Source organism: Hibiscus syriacus, unplaced genomic scaffold (genome assembly GCF_006381635.1).
Source record: "Hibiscus syriacus cultivar Baekdansim isolate YM2019G1 unplaced genomic scaffold, ASM638163v2 tig00013386_pilon, whole genome shotgun sequence".
In the NCBI taxonomy this organism is placed as follows: domain Eukaryota; kingdom Viridiplantae; phylum Streptophyta; class Magnoliopsida; order Malvales; family Malvaceae; genus Hibiscus; species Hibiscus syriacus.
In genome coordinates this window covers 307,278-325,946 of record NW_024062302.1, presented here as the reverse complement: position 1 = coordinate 325,946, position 18,669 = coordinate 307,278, and the positions used below count along the sequence as shown (strand labels likewise).

The window sequence follows — 18,669 nt, the reverse complement described above, 5'->3', positions numbered from 1 at the left end:
TACATGCCGCAATCATGTCTGCTACAAAATTTGAAAACCACACATGTCAATTATGATGAATACTGCATAAATTAAGCTTTCTATTTGTGATAACATCTCATACCCATTCAATTGCTTATTCTTCTTATGCTCCACAAATTTGAAATTTTTCAAGGGATACTTTCCTAGAGATCCACAGGATTCAACCCAAATGTGTTTCTTATTATAAAAATCTAATATTTTAATCTGCATTAAAATAGAAGAAGTTATGATCCAAAAAAATTATGCATTATAATTTACATAACCACACATGTCAATTATGATAATACTGCATAAATTAAGCTTTCTATTTGTGATAACATCTCATACCCATTCAATTGCTTATTCTTCTTATGCTCCACAAATTTGAAATTTTTCAAGGATACTTTCCTAGAGATCCACAGGATTCAACCCAAATGTGTTTCTTATTATAAAATCTAATATTTTAATCTGCATTAAAATAGAAGAAGTTATGATCCAAAAAATTATGCATTAAATTTACATAATGTCCTTTCATACATATACATACCAATCTCTAGCATCCTTCACTCTCTGTTTAGCTGCTTCAGTTGTAAACATACTATCATATATTGTTGCAACACGATCTACCATATCCAACACCAACAGATACCAATGTGAATTATGGTAGTTTATTGTGATCATGATCTGCAACAAATTTCACACCTTAATTACACAATCAGAACATATTCAATAAGTTTTAACATTTTCTACTTTCTACTTACCACACCGCCAACTCATTCCGTATGCTTCAACGTTGCAACGTCGTATACACTAGCGAATTGATTTCCCATTGAGATTACAGAATATCTGTATGAATCATTAGGATTAATATGTTGTCATGAAATATTTAAATATAACTCACAAAGCAATATATTTCACTTACTCCGATTCTAACTCACTATTCCATAAATAATCACAAATTGCAGCTTCGATGTCATCAATTCCGCTTGGAATATTCGTTTTTTCAACCTACAATTTTGCATACAAATTTTTGTCACAACAACATAATAAAAATCAAATTAAGTTTTCTTTTATTCAACTTACCTTCTGCTTCTTCTTCTGGGGTGCAGGACATTCCGAATCCAAATCTGCTGCTATAACACTCTTCGGTGTATAAATGACATTGACTTCTTTCCTCCTCATTTCTTTCATCTCTTCTTCTTCCTCCTCCCTCTTTTCTTCTTCATATTTTTTCAGTTCATCGTATTTTTTTCTACATAGCTCATCTCTTTTATTTCACCCTTCAATTGATCTCCTTCATCCAAGTATTTATCAACCACCCCCTTCACCCCCGTAAGTTCACTCCTCAATTCCACAACCTCCTTCACCACTCCCACAAATTTTTCACCCGTCACCATCTTAATATCACCCCTTAACACCTCAACTTCTTTCACCACTTCACCCCTGAACACCTCTACTTCTTTCACCACTCCATCTATTTTTCCTTCCACTACCCCCTTATGCCTCTCAAGTGTATCTTCGACTCTCTCAAGTTTCTCTTCGACTCTATCAAGTTTCTCTTCGACTCTTGATTGTCTTTGCATGATATCAAATTGGATTTTTTTGATATCAGCCAATTCAGACATCAAAATGTCGAAGTTACTATGTTTTCCCTCACCGTCGTCCTACTCACCGTCATCCCCCAATAAAACCATCTCTCCTTTCTTCTCCTCTGCCTCCTCTACATCCTTGCCAATAACCTTCAAAATTAAATTACAATATTAAGACATTGATTATATTATTAATATTATTTAATTACATTTATTACCTTTTCTTGCTTCTTCGCTCTATCCAACTTCAACTTCACCATCACTCTAACCACCTCTTCCTTCCCCCATGCACGGATGCGTGCCACTCCAGTTCTTTCATAAGCCGGCACTACCTCACAGCCCGACCAAAAATCGAACAGTGCAACCTGCATTTATAATAAAATTTATATTTTTATATAAAAACACAAAAAAGTTCTTCAACTCATTTACCTCTAAGATTGCTATGCACCCTTTGAGGTATCTCTGGCTGCCCTTTTTAAAGGTGATTATTGATTCAATCAATCTCGAATGGATATATTCAGCCCAATTGAATTCACCTTTTAAGCCTTCATCGTAAATGAGCTTCATATGTTCCTTGTTCGTTGACGTATAACCCGTTGGACAAAGAAAGATACCGACAAGGTATAATAGAACTCTGGCCTTCAGCTCATCCCCAACGTAAGATCCACTTTTTATTTCCTCTTCAATTTCAGCATATGTCACCTTCTGCTTCAAACCATATTTGGAGGCAAGTGCTTTCCAGTCCTTACTCTTACAGACTTCTACAACACTTTTGCCTTCATTTTCTACCCCCAATACGGCTGCAGCACATGGGATCCCGAGAGGAAATGAAAAATCACCATACTTAGCAATACATTGTCTGACATCAAATTGCGCCATCAAGGATCGACACAATTCCCTCCGAATAGGTCGATCCCTTACTCCTACCAACGATCCAAAACCTATTTCTCCCCCAGCACATTCAACTGACCCTTCTCCTTAAGGTGTTTAATTAATGAATTCACCCTTTTAATGTTGCATCTTGTCGACACTTCCTACATTTTTTAACAATATATAATGTTATAGTTCTTATATATTTTGTATCAACGTATTTACAAGTTTAATGAATACCTTATTTTCATGTGCTTTCCTCCGTTCTTTGTATTCTTTACTATCATTCATTGACTGTGTGATGTAAGGTTCCTTTTCAACATCACTCATTGAATTCCATTTGGACCTCACATCTTTTGTCACCTAAAATTAAATATAAACGTTTCTTAATCAATACATTAACACTAAATACTACTCAATGCCAATTTCATTTTACATATCGAACCGCTTTGTGTGCCATCTTCCTTCATCCTTTTGCATTCGGCCATACTGTCAACATTTAAAATTTGTAATCAATTTAAAGTTTTATCGATACTTTAATCCAATTACCATTTCAACAATAATAACAAAAAGACATTGATACTTACTAGAAGTACATATATCCACCCTTTGGTTGCTTTCGAATCTCGGCTTCAATTTCAAAGTCATCTGCGCCACCAACAATTTTCCAACCCATTGACTCCATTTTTCCTTCATATATCAGTTTACGCAAATCAAATTATTTTGTTACATACACTTTATTCAATATACAAATATAGATAACTACTCTTGTGGTAAAACGGTTTTCTTCAAAAGAATTTGAATGGCCACACCAAAATGTGTCGGCACATTTATACAACCTATAATATCATTTTCTACCTATAATATTTAATAAAAGTATCGACATTTATATTTTACCTTCAATATCACTTTCTACTTGCAATCGGTCCCAAATGCTTCTTTACTCTAAAACCCCAAACAATACATAAAAACCCTATTCGCGATTACTGTAATAATAAAAAACTAGGGTTTCGACAACATACTTTTCGATTCGACTGCATCAACAACAAACAGACTTCGCTTTAGAAACGCCTTCTGAAATGCAACAACAATTACGCTTCGATTTCAAAAACTCGTCCGTTCTATCGATTTTCAGAGGATATTTAGATATGGCCTTTATATTTTCATCGGATATGTTATTTATATTTAATCGATACAAATACAAAAGTGTCGATACTTTTATGTCAGGTGTCGATACTTTCGAAAGGATAATTACCTATTTCTTTGAAAGTGTCGATAATTTATTACACGTACTTACGAAAGTATCGTCACTTTCAATATATCCGGTATCATTTTACCGGTTTTATCATTTTGATACCGGTTTTATCATATTTTTACCTGTTATATCGTTATGGATCGATATATTTTTTTAAAGTATCGACACATTATAGGCGCTAAAACTGATTCTCTTTTAAATTCACAAAGTGTCGATCCTTATATAAAGTATCGACACTTTCAATATATCCGGTAACGTTTTACCGATTTTATCATTTTGTTACCGGTTTTATCATATTTTTACCTGGTATATCGTTTTGGATCGATACATTTTTTAAAAGTATCGACATTTTATAGGATTTAAAACTGCTTCTCTTTTAAATTCACGAAGTGTCGATCCTTATATTAAAGTACCGACACTTTAAATGTATCATGTAGCGCTTTACCGGTTTTATCATTTCAATACCGGTTTTGTTATAGTTTTACCTATTATATCGTTTTGGATCGACACGAACTGACAAGTTAAGTTTGCCGGTTGCACAATTTTTTAATATTTCTTCATGACTTAGACCTACTACATTATTATTAGTCAACATTTTCGGTAGCGCTAAACCAAATTTATTAAATATCTTTTAATGTATCCGGTAACGCCGTATATTAACCGTATATTAACCCGCCTTTCCTGAGACAATCCCCAATTATCTAACCCCTAGAATAAAACAACTAACGCAGTTGATGTCGAAATATCTAAAATAATAACGTTTGTAACATTAGATAATAAGATTACTAAGTAATTTAAACATTTATTCATAAAAACGCACTAGTTTGAATCCTTGTTTTATATTTAAGCATTTAAAGAAAATGAAAACTCAGATTTTCCTTTTTCAATCAACAAGTGAAAGCCTTCCTCAAATAAAATGAAATACTAATAGAGAGACAGGTGTCGTACGCTGGAAACGTGTTATTCTGTAGAGTCGTACAGATCTAACTTTACGGACACGTCATCGTGTTAGTTTTTCAAGTTTATACTTCATCCCTCTGACGTGACAGATATTATTCCCACACACAGACACTCTTGGTCTCGGAACCTCCCAGTTCCAGTCGGACAACAAACACGGCACGAAACTACAATCAAACGCCGTCGTTTCAACCTCCTGCTTAAATGATTATAAAACAGAGATTTTCAAAGGAAAACCAAGCAATTAGGCATTTGGAGTTGGATACGAATACAACTTGTGATTTTTCCTCGACCTTTCTTGCCCCTTCTGTTTTCTATTATTATTGATAAAACTGGTAGAACAAACAACGAAAGAGAGGCGAAAAAAATTGTAGTTAATTCAAAAGTTTTTTTTAAGTCACCTTGCTTGTTTCCTGAGTTTCCAGCTCGGTGTTATTGCTCTGTAAGTTTGCAACCCGGGAACGAGGATGGATGGGCTTTGTTCGAAACCGGGGATTCATGGAATGGCGCCGGCGATCTCCGTGACTGGGCCACTGGAATGTAGGGCTCACACGACTCAAGTGAGTGCAGGGGTTCTGTCTTCGGTGGATCATAGATCGGCATCGACGTCCTCTTCGGTTCCTTCGCAGAAGACGGCTTTTTCCAGGTTCTCGTTTCGGTACCCGTTGATATCTTTGTGGCCTGGTGGTGGAGATGGGAATAGCAAGAGGTACAACGGGATGGCAGTTGACGATGCCGTTTTGGTGGAGAATAATCACGGGGAGGCTAGGAAAGTACCGGAGGAGGACGTGGATGGTGTGGCGACAGTGGACGGGCGGAATGAGAATTGGGTTTTGAAGATTTTGCACGTCAAGTCTTTGTGGAAAGAAAGCGAGGAAGAAGAAGAGGAGGAGACCGAAGAAGAAAACAATGGAAACGATGTCGTCAATGGGGATGAAGAAATGTGTGAATTCTGTAGAGTTGTTGCCGACGATGATGAAAATGGAAACAAGGAGATTGAAATTGATAAAGATTCCTTTTCCAAGATGCTACTAAGGGTGTCTTTGGCTGAGGCTAAGTTGTACGCTCAATTGTCGTACCTTGGAAACTTGGCTTACGACATTCAAAATATTAAGGTAACAATCCATGTTAGTTGTTTTTTTTCTTCTTAATTTTCCTTCATATCTTATATGTTCATTTATAAATGATGGAGATGTTTTATTTCATTGTTTCTGCCAATGGGCAGAGTTAAAGATCGGTTTCTGGGTTTCTAAGACCCGAGTCTATAATAAGTTGTACCCAAACTGGAAATATTTAATCATCTATAGCTTTGTGAAAGTTCTATTAACTTTCTATTAAGGCCGAGCTCAGGTGCTGTGAATTTGTTTTTGTTTTGAAACTTTCGATCTAGATGAAGCCTTCCTCTGTACATTGTCAGCCAATTTGGTTTCTTGAGATAGAAATCGAAAGTGTGCAAAATGGAGCCTTGATTGTTTAGGTTCCAATTTAATTGTGAATTTGTGATGGTTCATTTAGCAGTATGTTTGTAGTAGGGTTTTAGATCAATGGTTGCACCTTGGGTTTGTGTTTTTTTGTCGATCAAGCTGTCCAAAATTTATTTCTTCGAAGATAATGGCTTTTTATCTTTAATGGGCGTCTGCTTGATATCCTTTATTGGCGAAATAATTATTTCTCTGTAAATTTTAACCTGGCTCACAAACACACGCATATAGTCCTACTATCTCTATGAAGAAATAACATGTTTTTGTTTTCTCAATTTACCTATTTGGATAAAATTCAGCCTCAAAATCTTCTAAAATTCCGTGGTTTACGAATGGTTACTTCATCGATAGAGAAGAGAGAACTGGGAATGAAAGCCAAGAAAAATAATGAGAAAATTGGTTTGTCTTCTGAAGATCAAGAGTCAAAAAGTAATGAAAAGGATAATGCAGAAGGCCAAGAGAAGAAAAATCTTGGCCCCCGGATCAGTTCCTCTGCTGCATATCAGATAGCTGCCTCTGCTGCTGCTTATTTGCATTCCCATACGATGACCATACTGCCTATCAAATCCTCAAATCCTGAAAACAGCGAGGGTTCATCTAAAGATGGAAGCGGAAGTGACGGCAGTTCTGATGTGATAAACTCTGACGTGGCTTCTTTAATGGCAACCACAGACTCTGTGACTGCCGTGGTTGCTGCTAAAGAAGAAGTGAAGCAAGCTGTTGCTGATGATTTGAACTCAACACATTCATCACCTTGCGAGTGGTTTATATGCGATGATGATCAGAGTGCTACAAGGTTCTTTGTAATTCAGGTTGGTAACATAACTATTTTTTAACTACAAGATCCAACTTATTTTTATTGCCCTTCATCTTTTGGATTTGGTTACACTCAAACTATGTTGTGTATCTATAGGGATCTGAGTCACTGGCATCTTGGCAGGCAAATCTGCTTTTTGAGCCTGTTCAGTTTGAGGTAATTTCTTGACAAATATGTTGATATGCTGCTTGGGAATCTTTGTTTTGATTCTTAATTCTGTAAGATGCTTGTAGAAATTGCATCATATTTCAATATCCTCAAATCTTTTATGATAATAGAAACAGGAATTTTCAACCTCTGCTTTGGGTATGCAAGTGAAGAACTGAGGAATGAGTAAAATGTACTTTATTTCCTTCTTACTGATGATTGCAGTAATTTTTTCTTGGTTTAGGGATTCGATGTTCTTGTGCATAGAGGTATATATGAGGTTGCTAAAGGCATGTATGAACAAATGTTGCCTCAAGTGCGTTCCCTCCTAAAATCACATGGCAAGCGTGCAGCTTTCCGCTTCACTGGGCACTCCCTTGGTGGCAGCTTGTCGCTATTAATAAATCTCATGTTGCTTATAAGAGGTGAAGTACCGGCTTCTTCCTTACTTCCTGTGGTGACATTTGGATCTCCAAGCATCATGTGTGGTGGTGATGGTCTTCTTCACAAACTCGGGTTGCCACAGAGTCACGTTCAGGCAATCACAATGCACAGAGACATTGTCCCCCGAGCTTTCTCTTGCAATTATCCTAATCACGTTGCGGATCTTTTAAAGGCTATCAATGGAAAATTTCGCCACCTTCCTTGTCTTGAAAATCATGTAATGTTTCTGAATTATTAAAAATCTGTATGCAACTACAATAGAACATGGAGCTAACTCTTTTTCTTTCATGGAACTACAGAAGCTATTGTATGCACCAATGGGGCAAATTATGATATTACAACCGGCTGAGAAATTCTCTCCACATCATCATCTCCTTCCTTCAGGAATTGGTCTATATTGCCTGAGCTGCCAGTTGTCAGATACTGATGGTGAAGAAAAGCTACTATGGGCTGCACAGAGGGTCTTCTTTAACTCTCCACATCCACTTGAGATCTTAAGTGACCGTTCTGCATATGGTTCTGAAGGAACAATCCAAAGGGACCATGACATGAATTCTTACTTGAAATGTGTTCGAGGCGTGATCCGTCAAGAGCTAAAACGCACGAGGAAGATGAGGAGGGAGCAGCGGCGCAAGGTCTGGTGGCCACTCGTATTGCCCCGTGAAATAAATGGTGTCGGTATCATTCTTGGCAGGTCTAGAGCCACAATCAACGTATGGCAAAAACTATTCAACTTTGCCGGTGTTTTACATACGGGGAGAGAATCCTTGAAACGGTTTACTAGGTTTGTTGCATCACAGCACATGCACTTGCTTGTGGTTCTTTTATTTCCTGCTAAGTTGTTTCTCGTTGGTGCATACTGTCTGATCAGTCTTCGCTGATCCATATTTGGTAGGTCATCTATTGTTACCTCCTAGGAAGTTTATACAGGTGGGAGGCATATGGCATGCAGATTCTTTATTCATTGATTTAGGAAAGGAAAACATTCATTCTTTTTCTTTCTTCTTTGAATCACGAGGGGGTGTCGAATAGGTTTATTGAGATAGAACATTTGTTTATTAATGGTAGGAAATGAAAATAAGATATATTTTTATACACTTTCAGTTAATAGTACGGTGGCATCATCTTAGAAAACTTAACCTTGATTTTTCCACTATAATATTTGCCAAAAGCCAACGATTTTTACACGACTGGTGTCACGAAAATGGTGGTCAGGTGATGGCTTTTGTGCCGCCATTGCTTGACATATCGCCGAAATTAAGATACCGGTCTAGACCTACAGAACATCATGGCCAATGATGTTTAAACAGTGGATTTTTCAGTGGAACATATTTAAATAAAGCATCGATGAATGTCTGTTATAATTTCAGTGGTTGACTCATAGCAAACATACGGTCAATCTCTCTCGAAAGATGCGCAATTTGCTGTAATCAATCAAATCAATGGATTCCGTTGGCTTAATCTGAAGAAATGAATAATTTTAGATAAAATGGAAGTGAAATGCATATCTAGCAAAGACATATTCAACCTTTCCCACCCAGATCCTAAGAAATCGACAAAGCCCACGACCAAAAACATGTCGCTGCATGGAAAAACGTGGTTCCATCTACAAACAAAATAGGAGTTCCAAAATGGATGTGCTCCTTGAGCCTATCCATCCAACAAGGTAAGGTCGGGCTGCTTAATATGGATGGATCAGCACTCCCAGGCTTCGCCTGAATCTCCCACCACAACACTGCACTGCGCGTTGCACCCGCTTTTACGTGTAGACTTCCATCGGTATCTGGTAGTTGCTTTGCTTCGGGTTACGAATTTTCTACAACCAATTTATATGGGTTTTCCCCAATCAAATAAATGGTGACGTGGACCATTTTGGCAAGAGCCGACAAAATTATGAATGTCACCGAAGATTGGCAAGGTAGGTTGAAGGGACACATGGGCATTTGACAAGTACTACGGTTGAAAATAGCGTACACGATAAAGCAATTAGGATATCCATTATAAGAAAAAACTCACGTAATTAACTAAACCACTTGATTCAATTTCTTCCTTAGAAAAATTATATTCAAATCTAGTGCTATATCCCAGGGAGAGAGACAGGTAGGGACCGGCCTGTTGCCTTGCCTTAAGGGATAGGGAGACTCAGTGGGGTTAGGATTGGTCTAACATTATTACCCGACTCTAAACCCATTTAGTAGAGGACAATGGATTTTCTTGAAAGTTGAAACCCACAATCAGGGTCAACACGGTGCAGGCAGGTGAGTTGGTTCTCTTTTTATTCCTCTGAAACGGATTTAGCACTATTAGCCGTACTACTTTCTTTTGGGCCAACCCATGCCAATTCCCCATAATCTGCTAGTCCCATCCCAACCAAACCTATTAGATGGGATATAGTCGGAATAGGTTGGTTCATTGTAAATGAGACGAGACAGATTGCAAGTTACTCGAGTTTGACTTGGTCAAAGATAGATAAAAAATCTATTTGAAAAGACTTGACTCGAGTTCTTAACGAGTCGAAGTGAGATACTTGATATCTGACTCGAAAAACTAACAATCAACTTGAAAGAAAAAAATATATCAAGCAATTTTTAATGTTCAGCTGCCATGCAAACTATACAAATAAGGAATTTTAAAGTCATGTACTCAAATTCAGTCACAAAAGTCTAATTTCACCATCCCACTTTGTTAATTTATTTCAAAGTGAACAAATAAGACAAAATTCACTTTATTAACTTATGGTTCAATTGTACACAATCTAGCAGGAATAACTGGAACAGTCTATCCCAGAGGACACATGAAGTACAAGTCATCACTTCAATCTATAGCCAGAACGCAGTTCTATGTCTAAATAACCTGTAAACTACAGATTGAGCTTACCGGCTAAGTACCATGAGTGCATAGCAAGGCTGCCAAAGGAAATTATATTGGCAAGGGAAGATAACCCATGGATCATTCCAAATTTCTTGTTCATTGCTGCAAGCTTTGGGTTAGTCTTCGCGGCTTCCTGATTCTTCGACCATCCAATTTCATCACCAACGTTGGCTTCTCTCTCCACTTTGTGTCTTTGCTTCATCATCTGCATTATCATACATATTCATATCACAAAGGCTTTGCGCATATGCAACTGCAATTCAGCAAGTCAACAAGTAAACCAAGATGGAAAAGAAAAAGCTATGTTCGTGAATGCAGCAATTAAATGACCTTAAAATGAACCGAGTTATGTATTCGAGGTTCCTAATAGAACGCAGAGAAAACCAACGCCATCAACTTTTAAGCATTCAACACAAACATCCACTCAACAAAATCTTATACAAACGTTCTCAAAAGCAGTAAGATAATTCTAAGTTCTCATAAAAGTAAAAGACTTTAAACATTTTAGACAAGAAAATTCAGATTTTATTGTACCCTTTCTTTTGCCAACCAGCTGAACCCTAGAAATGAAATTGAAACTTTAGACAATTTTTATTATCGGAATCCAAATTTCTATGATCGACAAGCAATAGATAAAAACAAAATTACCTCAATGGTCATGGGAGTAAAAACGAACAAATTAGAGAGATTGAAAGCAAACGCAGAGACTAAAAACCCAAGCTGGTACTTCTCCGGCGGCGTCGCTGACTTCCACGGGTGCAAATAACCAAACGCCGCCACCAATATGGAACAACAAACCCCGACCATCGAGAAATAAGCCGGGAACATCTTGCTTTGAAGATTACCAAATAGATGCCTCGGCAGATTCCTAAGCATTTAATAAAAGAAAATCGTGATTACTTGAAGAAAATGTTTTTAATTTGGCGATTAAGGTGATAATGGAAGAGCGTACTTGAACATGATGATACCACCAATGAAAGTGACCCAAAGGGCGGCGCCAAAGGCGGTAGAGAAGCTGAGGAGATGAGCCAGCTTAATGAAAGGGGCGAGACCGAGAGAATTTGAACCGTCCGACTTTGATCCGAAAGTCTCCGGCGACAATATTACCCCGACAGCTAAGAAAGCCACCGCCTTTAGGAATTGCGTTATCCAAGCCATATCTCCGATCTTCTAGAATATTTAATATAGTGAATAAAAAATAGGTACTTTTTTTTTCGTTTTCAGCTTTTAATATTTGAAGTGTCGACCTCTTTCTTCACTGCCGGTTGCTGGTTGGCGGTTGGTGGAATTGTCAAGAATTTTTAAATAAGATAAAAGCAAGATTTAGTCCCTCAACTTAGAAACATTTCTTAATTTAATCCTTGAAGTTGACGATATTCTATATTTTTGTTATTTTTTATGACAGAAATTATATCACGCGGCACGCTTTCAAATATGAATGGATTTTGAAGGGGGTGGGGGATATTCGTTCCTTAAAATTTTTAATTATTATATATTTTAAGTTTTAAAAAAAATTCTTGATTTTTTATTTACTTATTCTAAATTTTTATAAGTTCATATCCTCTTAAAATTTTAAAATTTCATCTATAACATAAAATTATACACTCATCTTACTTTCAAATAATACAACATAAAAGTCGAAATCAATAAAATTTAGAAATATCATGAGCGAAAAACAAAATTTATAAAATACAGGTGTTAAAGATTTATTATAAGATATAATTCATCTGTTACAATATACGTAAAACTCATTATATAAGTATGACAAACTTCAATTATTTATTATATATTGTTTTTAAAAAAATATTTATTATATGTTATAAAATTCATTTTTTTACACTATGAATTCTAAAAATATTATAATAAATAATATATATCTCAAATTAAATTTTTAATACTTATATTTCTCCAAAACTGTTTTGTTTGGATTATTTGCCCAACTAAGGCAGATGAAATTATATTATGACGTCGATCGATGGTAATAGTATTGTGGAAAGTCTGCAACGAACGGAACCCTATCTCCCATTGGTCACATCTTGAATGCTAGGCATGAAAATGTGTGTGAAGTCAAGCAGGTTAGAAGGGCCGACTAGGGATACATAATTCCTTGTTTTATATGAGAAGGATATTAATTGTAGTAATAAAAGAAAGTACCATTCAATCTGTTTCATAGATATTCTAAAACTTTGATGATTGCAGTCTATGAAGGTGAAAAAATGGCCAAACAGCTTTTATTGCTACCACCAACTCCCATCATACGCAATGATGTACATCGAGGATTGCAACCGAGGAGAAGAGTGTTTTCTGCATGCCTCGCAAAAGCATGATTTGACCCCTTTACAAAAGCCCATTTGCTTTTGTTTTCTTACACATTTGGCAGAAACCTATCTGACTTCACATTGTCTTTTTATTATATTAATTTTTCCAACGATGATGCACTCAAAGCCATGACCACGTCTCCACACTCGTGGAGAAAGTAGAACATTCGGTGTGGAGCTGGCAAACAAAAGAAATAGTGGAATGTCAGACATATCAGTCTGCTGCAGATAAAATATATATAAGAAAAGCTTTTCTTCATATGCTAAATCAAAGAATCGAGTGTAAATCCTAACAATAATCTCCATTAAACTGAATTTTAAAGGAAAAATAGCTTTCTAGGCCAAGCCAAAAGTAGTAATTCAGAAATGAAATTTTCTGTACACGTGGTAGATAAAAATGTAAAAGTAGAAAGGGGATGACAAAATTTTCCGACAGGTTACAAATTTTACTTTTTTTTGTACAAACAGGTAAATTTGTAAAGAGATTCATCTGCCGGTAAACATCCCCGGTAACTTTTTAATCATTGATATGACAGTAGGGTAGACTTCTAAATAACAATCAGCAACTCAGTGCCTCGTACTTCATTGGAAGTGGACGATTAAACCCAACTTGTGATAGCAAATCCCCAACTGCAGCAAGATCCCTGCAAAATACACCTTGAAACGCATTTGAATTGGAACTATTACCGGCCAAAACATCTGAAAAAATTGTTAAAGAAGCGAGATTGGCTTCCTGTTCTAACTTAGAGTTTGGATTTTGGGTTAGCGGCACTTGAATTGTCAAGTGTTTTGCTTGTTGTAAAGCACCAGCAGCTTTCTTCCATTTCTTTTCAGCTGCCTCTTCATCCATAATTGTAGACATCACGCTGGAATACCCTTTTTGAAGCAATCTGTAAAGAAGCAAAGCCGGCATCCTGGCTCTGTCTTTAATGGAGTCGAGATCGAGCTCGCCGGCGAACTCACATCGATCAATAAAGTTGGTAGCTTTATCCGGCTTGTGCCTCAAACACAGCAGCAAATGAGCTCTCTCAAGTTCAGACCTTGAGCACCCATGCCTCAAACCAATCAATGTATAATAATCAACATTTGCAGTCTCCCCAGAGGCAACCCTTTGCTTCAATCGTTGGATCCTAGTCGTTAATGCACAAAGCTTCCCCGGGATCTCCCTGTACCGAACATTGTGAGGCTTCCAGACTGGACCTGGAAGTTTCCTGTCTCGCAAGATGGAATTGTAAAGAAGTTTCAAGTGTTCGAGGTCGTGTAAACAATCAGGTAGGCATCGTATTGTTTCCAAAAGCATGGCCCGGGTGTCGAGCGCTTGGATACAAGATGGATCCAGAGCAAGCGTTTTGTTACAGTCGGCGATCGCCTCGGCTATTCGACCCAAGGCCTTGTAAGCGGAGGCTCGATGCATATAACACTCTGCAAGGAAGCCCTGAGGGGCAGGGTGGCGACCCTCTACTATTTTGGAGAAATGGCGTATGGCTTCGGAGTATAGGCCGGCATCCAAAGCGGCGATGGCAGCAGTTCGACGGCGGATGAGGAATTTGATATATGAAAGAAGCTGGGAAATTTTTTCCAATTCAAAGAGAGATGTGGGATTACGAGGAGGCGACATAGCGGCTGAGGAGATTTCTGAAGGATTAATGGTGGTAGGGAGAGAGAAGCTATCGTCAGACCAGCATATGCTTTCACGGCGGAATGCGGCGGAGGCTAGGCGTTTACGGGCTTGGAGGAGTGCCATGGCGTCCTCCATTAGTCCCAAGTGGCAGCATGCTTGGCCTAGAACTAAGTACCTGCATCAAAATCGAGTTCCAAGTACGTTAGAATTCAACAAACATCGAAATTACTTAAATACCCTTGTCTCATAATTTAAGAGGGCTGGTTCCCTAAATTATAGATTTGTTTTAAATATTTTTGGATTCTCTTACTTATTGTTTATTTTAGTTTTTAATCAGATTTTTGTTCATTTTTTTAGAAGTTGGGTTCACAAAATTAATTCATTTCTATAATTTATACAAAGTTTATATTTATAAGATATTGTACTTAACAGTCAACCAATAATAACATTTTAAAAATAAAAAATTAGAGATAATCTTACGTTTAATAATGTAAGAGATTTCATATAATTTAAAAAATATAAAAAAATGGGTATATTTAAGGGTGAATTAGTTGGAAATTCCATGGAGGTTGGCTCTGCATTTACTTCAATGCCAATAGAACAGAACATGTTCGACTCTGATGACAACAAGTAAACAAAAATCAAGCAAAAAGATAAAAGAGTGAAAATTACCTCCAGTGCCCTTCTCTGTCGCTGTTCTTACTCAACCCAGCCATCACTTTCTTCTTCAAGTCCGAGACGGAGAAGCACTTGAAAGATGAGTCGCGAGCAGGTGAGTCGGAGGATGAGTTATTAGAAGGGAGAAGCTTGACTCGCTCCCTCGAGAGCGGCTGCGACGAGTTATCGGAGGAAACCGACCCAGAGTCGTCGGCCGACATCTTGAGACTGGGAATGTATTCTTGCAGCATATCAGCAACGTCCTTGAAACGCCTCAGGTACAGCAAAGACCTAGCTTTGAGTTCAAGAGCCGTCTCTAAACGAGGCGAGACAGCCAATGCCGCTTCCAGAAGATTAAGAGCGGAAACGATGTCGTCTTGTTCTCGCGTTGCGATGAGGATCCTTGCATCCTTTACATACTTTTCCACAAGCTGCACAAAGAACACAAATATTTCAGGAAAACGATCATCTTTGCAGAAGCTGCATAAAAAGACGGATGACTTTCCTTTTTGTTTTACCTTTCTATTGCTAACCCACCAGTGTTTCTTCTGATCATTAACACCTAAACATGGAGAAACAGCCATGGCCGTTTTAATTCCTTGCTGAAGAATAATCAAATAAAAAGATCAACCATTACCCTCTGTCTCACTTTTATTTCCTTGTTCCCAGAGCATGCATATATATGAGGAGAAATTTAGAGAAAGGAACAGTGGGAAAATGGAAAGTGAGGTGGGGAGAATGGAGAAAACGTTGGTTTTATATCTAAATTGAAATGAAGATTCAGACTTCAGAGAGTAGTAAATGAGGGAAGGGAAGGTAGTGGAGAGAACAAAGAAAAATAATAATAAAGGATATTGCCAGCTTTGACCTCAGTGAAAGCTTTGGTCCCTCAGACTCGTAGCTGGCATCATACCATTTTAGATTCTCTCTCTTAGCTACGCTATGTGGCCTATGACTACTAGACTATATCCCAAATTTAAAAGATGTAAAAATGATGAACTGGTTTGTCCGGTGACTCTGACCGGTAATGACCGGTGGACTCACGGATTCAACTATTTGGGTGTGGTCGATAAGGAGTCAAAAATCTGATTTAATCATATTAATTGAACTGTTTAATTTATCGATTATGATTAGATCCATTTAATTCAATTTCAACCATATTCTTTTCGCCCTGCATTTCTTATACTATCATTTATTCATCTTCTAATAGCAATTGTTTATTTTAATAAACAATAATTTATATGAAATAGTTACGTCACGAAAGCAAAAAAGAGAGGAGAAAATGGTAATTTTGGTACAATGGTGAGGGAGGAGGAGTTACTAATGCATTGAATTTGTAGGAAAAAAGAGTGTTGGATGGTAAGGCACAAGAATCATGCTTTTGCCTTTCCTTTGTATTTATTTTCCTATCGCTCACGTTGATTAATGAATGCACATGAAGTTTATTATGGATGGTTTCCCCCCCCCCTTCTTAAATCCTATCCTATCTAACTCGTCTTCCCTTTCCTTCTTTGCCAATTACTCCCTAGCGACCCCTTTTTCTTCTCTTTTCTTTTTTCAAATTTTCTCATCTGAAAAGCAGAGTTAAACCGAATAAAATTGCCAATTCCGCCCTCTTTCACGCCATGTCATTTGTTGCCATGGCTTGAATGCACGTGGTATCTCTTGATATGAGGTCCAGTATTACTTGGCTTCCTTGTCAGCAAGAGAATTTTGGGAGTTGGCCTATAGTTTTTAAAACCCCAACTTCGTATTATCTTTTAATAATGGTCTCAGTATATTTCGACGGACAATGAAAAGGAAATTTAATGATCACGTGCGTGGTTATGGGATTTGTAACACAAACAATGGAAACATGGCTTGTATTAAATCAAAATTTGATAAGTTTTGTTTTAGCATATTTGGATGAACGTGGCTTATTATTTACGTATTATTGCAAACGCGTGAATAAATTCAAGTCATATTCTAGGGGATGCACATTACTGTATTATATCTTTCAACTCACAAACAATGCAATCAATGTGGTTTCATGGAAAATAAATAAATAACTCTTATCCATTAACCATTAATTGATAAACTTCCCCTCATTTCATGCACCACTATAAATTTATAATTACATTTCCCTACAAACGAGCAGAGTAGATGCATAGGTTACTAGCGAGGAATCAATGAAGCAAGATGTACATTTAATTTACTTCTTACCAAATCATTTATTTGATTTGTTGGATTGTTTTAATGAGCTTTAACAGAAGACGCAATGATAAATATTTGAGACCAATAATTGCAAGCCATACCAAATGTGGTTTCCCCCATGTATACGCATCCAATTAATTACTCCATATTGTACCCAAATAAATATGAAAATGAATCTACATGTAAACCGTGCATCTTTTTTTGTTTATTTATTTCAGATTCACGTACATCGTGCCTATATATTGAATTGAAGAAAATAGTTGTAAGTTGTTAGGTATGGGAATTCGCCAAGTTGAAAAAACACAATGGTAAATCTTTATTTCAATATTTTTTAGTAAGAAAAAAACAGTAATTTAGATATCACCAAACATGATAATGGCTTATCCAAAAATAAATAAATAATCTCCAACAATTAAATAATCCGAATCAATTTTACGTTCACAATTCGGAAACGGACTATTTGATCATCCGAGAAAGAGACAAAAACATGTTAGGGCCATCGAGGAGTGGGGTTTGGTTTCCTTTGATAGAACATATAGAACTCGAGTTCTGCTACATACAGTTATGGATATAAAAAAAAACCTTGGGAAAAGGCATATTTTAGCTAGTTTCATAGTAATAATCATACCCCTTAAACATGTTCTTACTAAAAATTGGGTACCAAAAATTATTGGTAGGGTTTTAGTGGCTGGAATTGGTGATATATTTTGCATATTCGAACAACTTATCATGTTCCCATTTATCATCAATAGAATACACATGATGTGTCGTCTCAGTTTGGCAATTCTTTACGAAATGGAATTTTGACCAAATTAATTGACACGAGGCATTAAACTACTTTCACCTGTTATGTTTGGTTCCTGCCCACCTAGCTTAGCTGGCTTGTCTGTCCGCACAATATCTTTTTCATATGATATCGAACAAGCACAGTTTTGATACAAACTATAGTAATTGTTCTATAATAATAACCAACGCGCGCCTTTTATTTGGCGCCATTCCATATTAACTAACGCCTTCTGTTCTATTGATCCATTTATCAACTCCATGTACGTTATCTATCACCTGCAATGCCATATTCATTCAACTATCCTATCAAGAGTTACCTTCATATTAACCGCATCACTAATGAATATTCAAGTAATTGGGAACAACCACCTTTTATCACTGGTTCCAACTTAATTAATCTACTCTTTTTATACATTAAAAAGGATAAGAGATAATGATGAACCCATTATACGATCAGTGCTTTCAAGCAGGGTTTTATTTAAATGAAGAATGGGTTTGGTTAAACCCGTATCAGTAGACATGTCTGTAGCCGAGGAGGCAGATTCTTTTGAAATAAAATACAAGTTTTAAAGCTTCTTAATTTAGTCTTTTTCATTTTGTTAGACTCGATCTCATCCAACGAGAGAGCGACTCTCTTTGTGTGCAGAAATCTGAGGGAGGCAC

The 18,669-nt window shown here is 36.9% G+C and overlaps 3 protein-coding genes across 4 annotated transcripts; 1 reads left to right on the top strand and 2 right to left on the bottom strand.

The window, feature by feature from the left end:
* Window positions 1–5,093: 5,093 nt before the first annotated feature.
* On the top strand, window positions 5,094–8,638 carry LOC120206210 (phospholipase A1 PLIP2, chloroplastic-like). 2 transcript variants are annotated; one of them, XM_039205926.1, is made up of 6 exons: window positions 5,096–5,786; window positions 6,452–6,964; window positions 7,066–7,125; window positions 7,361–7,777; window positions 7,860–8,238; window positions 8,491–8,638. In XM_039205926.1, exons 1-6 carry the CDS (start codon window positions 5,139–5,141, stop codon window positions 8,526–8,528), a joined length of 2,055 nt encoding a protein of 684 aa, XP_039061857.1. In that variant the 5' UTR covers window positions 5,096–5,138; the 3' UTR covers window positions 8,529–8,638. The 2 variants fall into 2 exon arrangements, with proteins under 2 accessions (XP_039061856.1, XP_039061857.1); XM_039205925.1 differs by having other exon boundaries at window positions 5,094–5,786; window positions 7,860–8,564.
* A 1,581-nt stretch (window positions 8,639–10,219) lies between these two features.
* Window positions 10,220–11,706, bottom strand: LOC120206209 (transmembrane protein 205-like). Its single transcript, XM_039205924.1, has 3 exons — window positions 11,384–11,706; window positions 11,080–11,299; window positions 10,220–10,636 (listed from the first exon to the last, which is right to left on the bottom strand). The coding sequence occupies exons 1-3, from the start codon at window positions 11,587–11,589 to the stop codon at window positions 10,421–10,423; spliced, it is 642 nt and encodes a 213-aa protein (XP_039061855.1). The 5' UTR covers window positions 11,590–11,706; the 3' UTR covers window positions 10,220–10,420.
* A 1,463-nt stretch (window positions 11,707–13,169) lies between these two features.
* On the bottom strand, window positions 13,170–15,748 carry LOC120206208. The gene is made up of 3 exons (XM_039205923.1): window positions 15,546–15,748; window positions 15,043–15,458; window positions 13,170–14,545 (listed from the first exon to the last, which is right to left on the bottom strand). Exons 1-3 carry the CDS (start codon window positions 15,609–15,611, stop codon window positions 13,309–13,311), a joined length of 1,719 nt encoding a protein of 572 aa, XP_039061854.1. The 5' UTR covers window positions 15,612–15,748; the 3' UTR covers window positions 13,170–13,308.
* Between the last annotated feature and the right edge of the window lie 2,921 nt (window positions 15,749–18,669).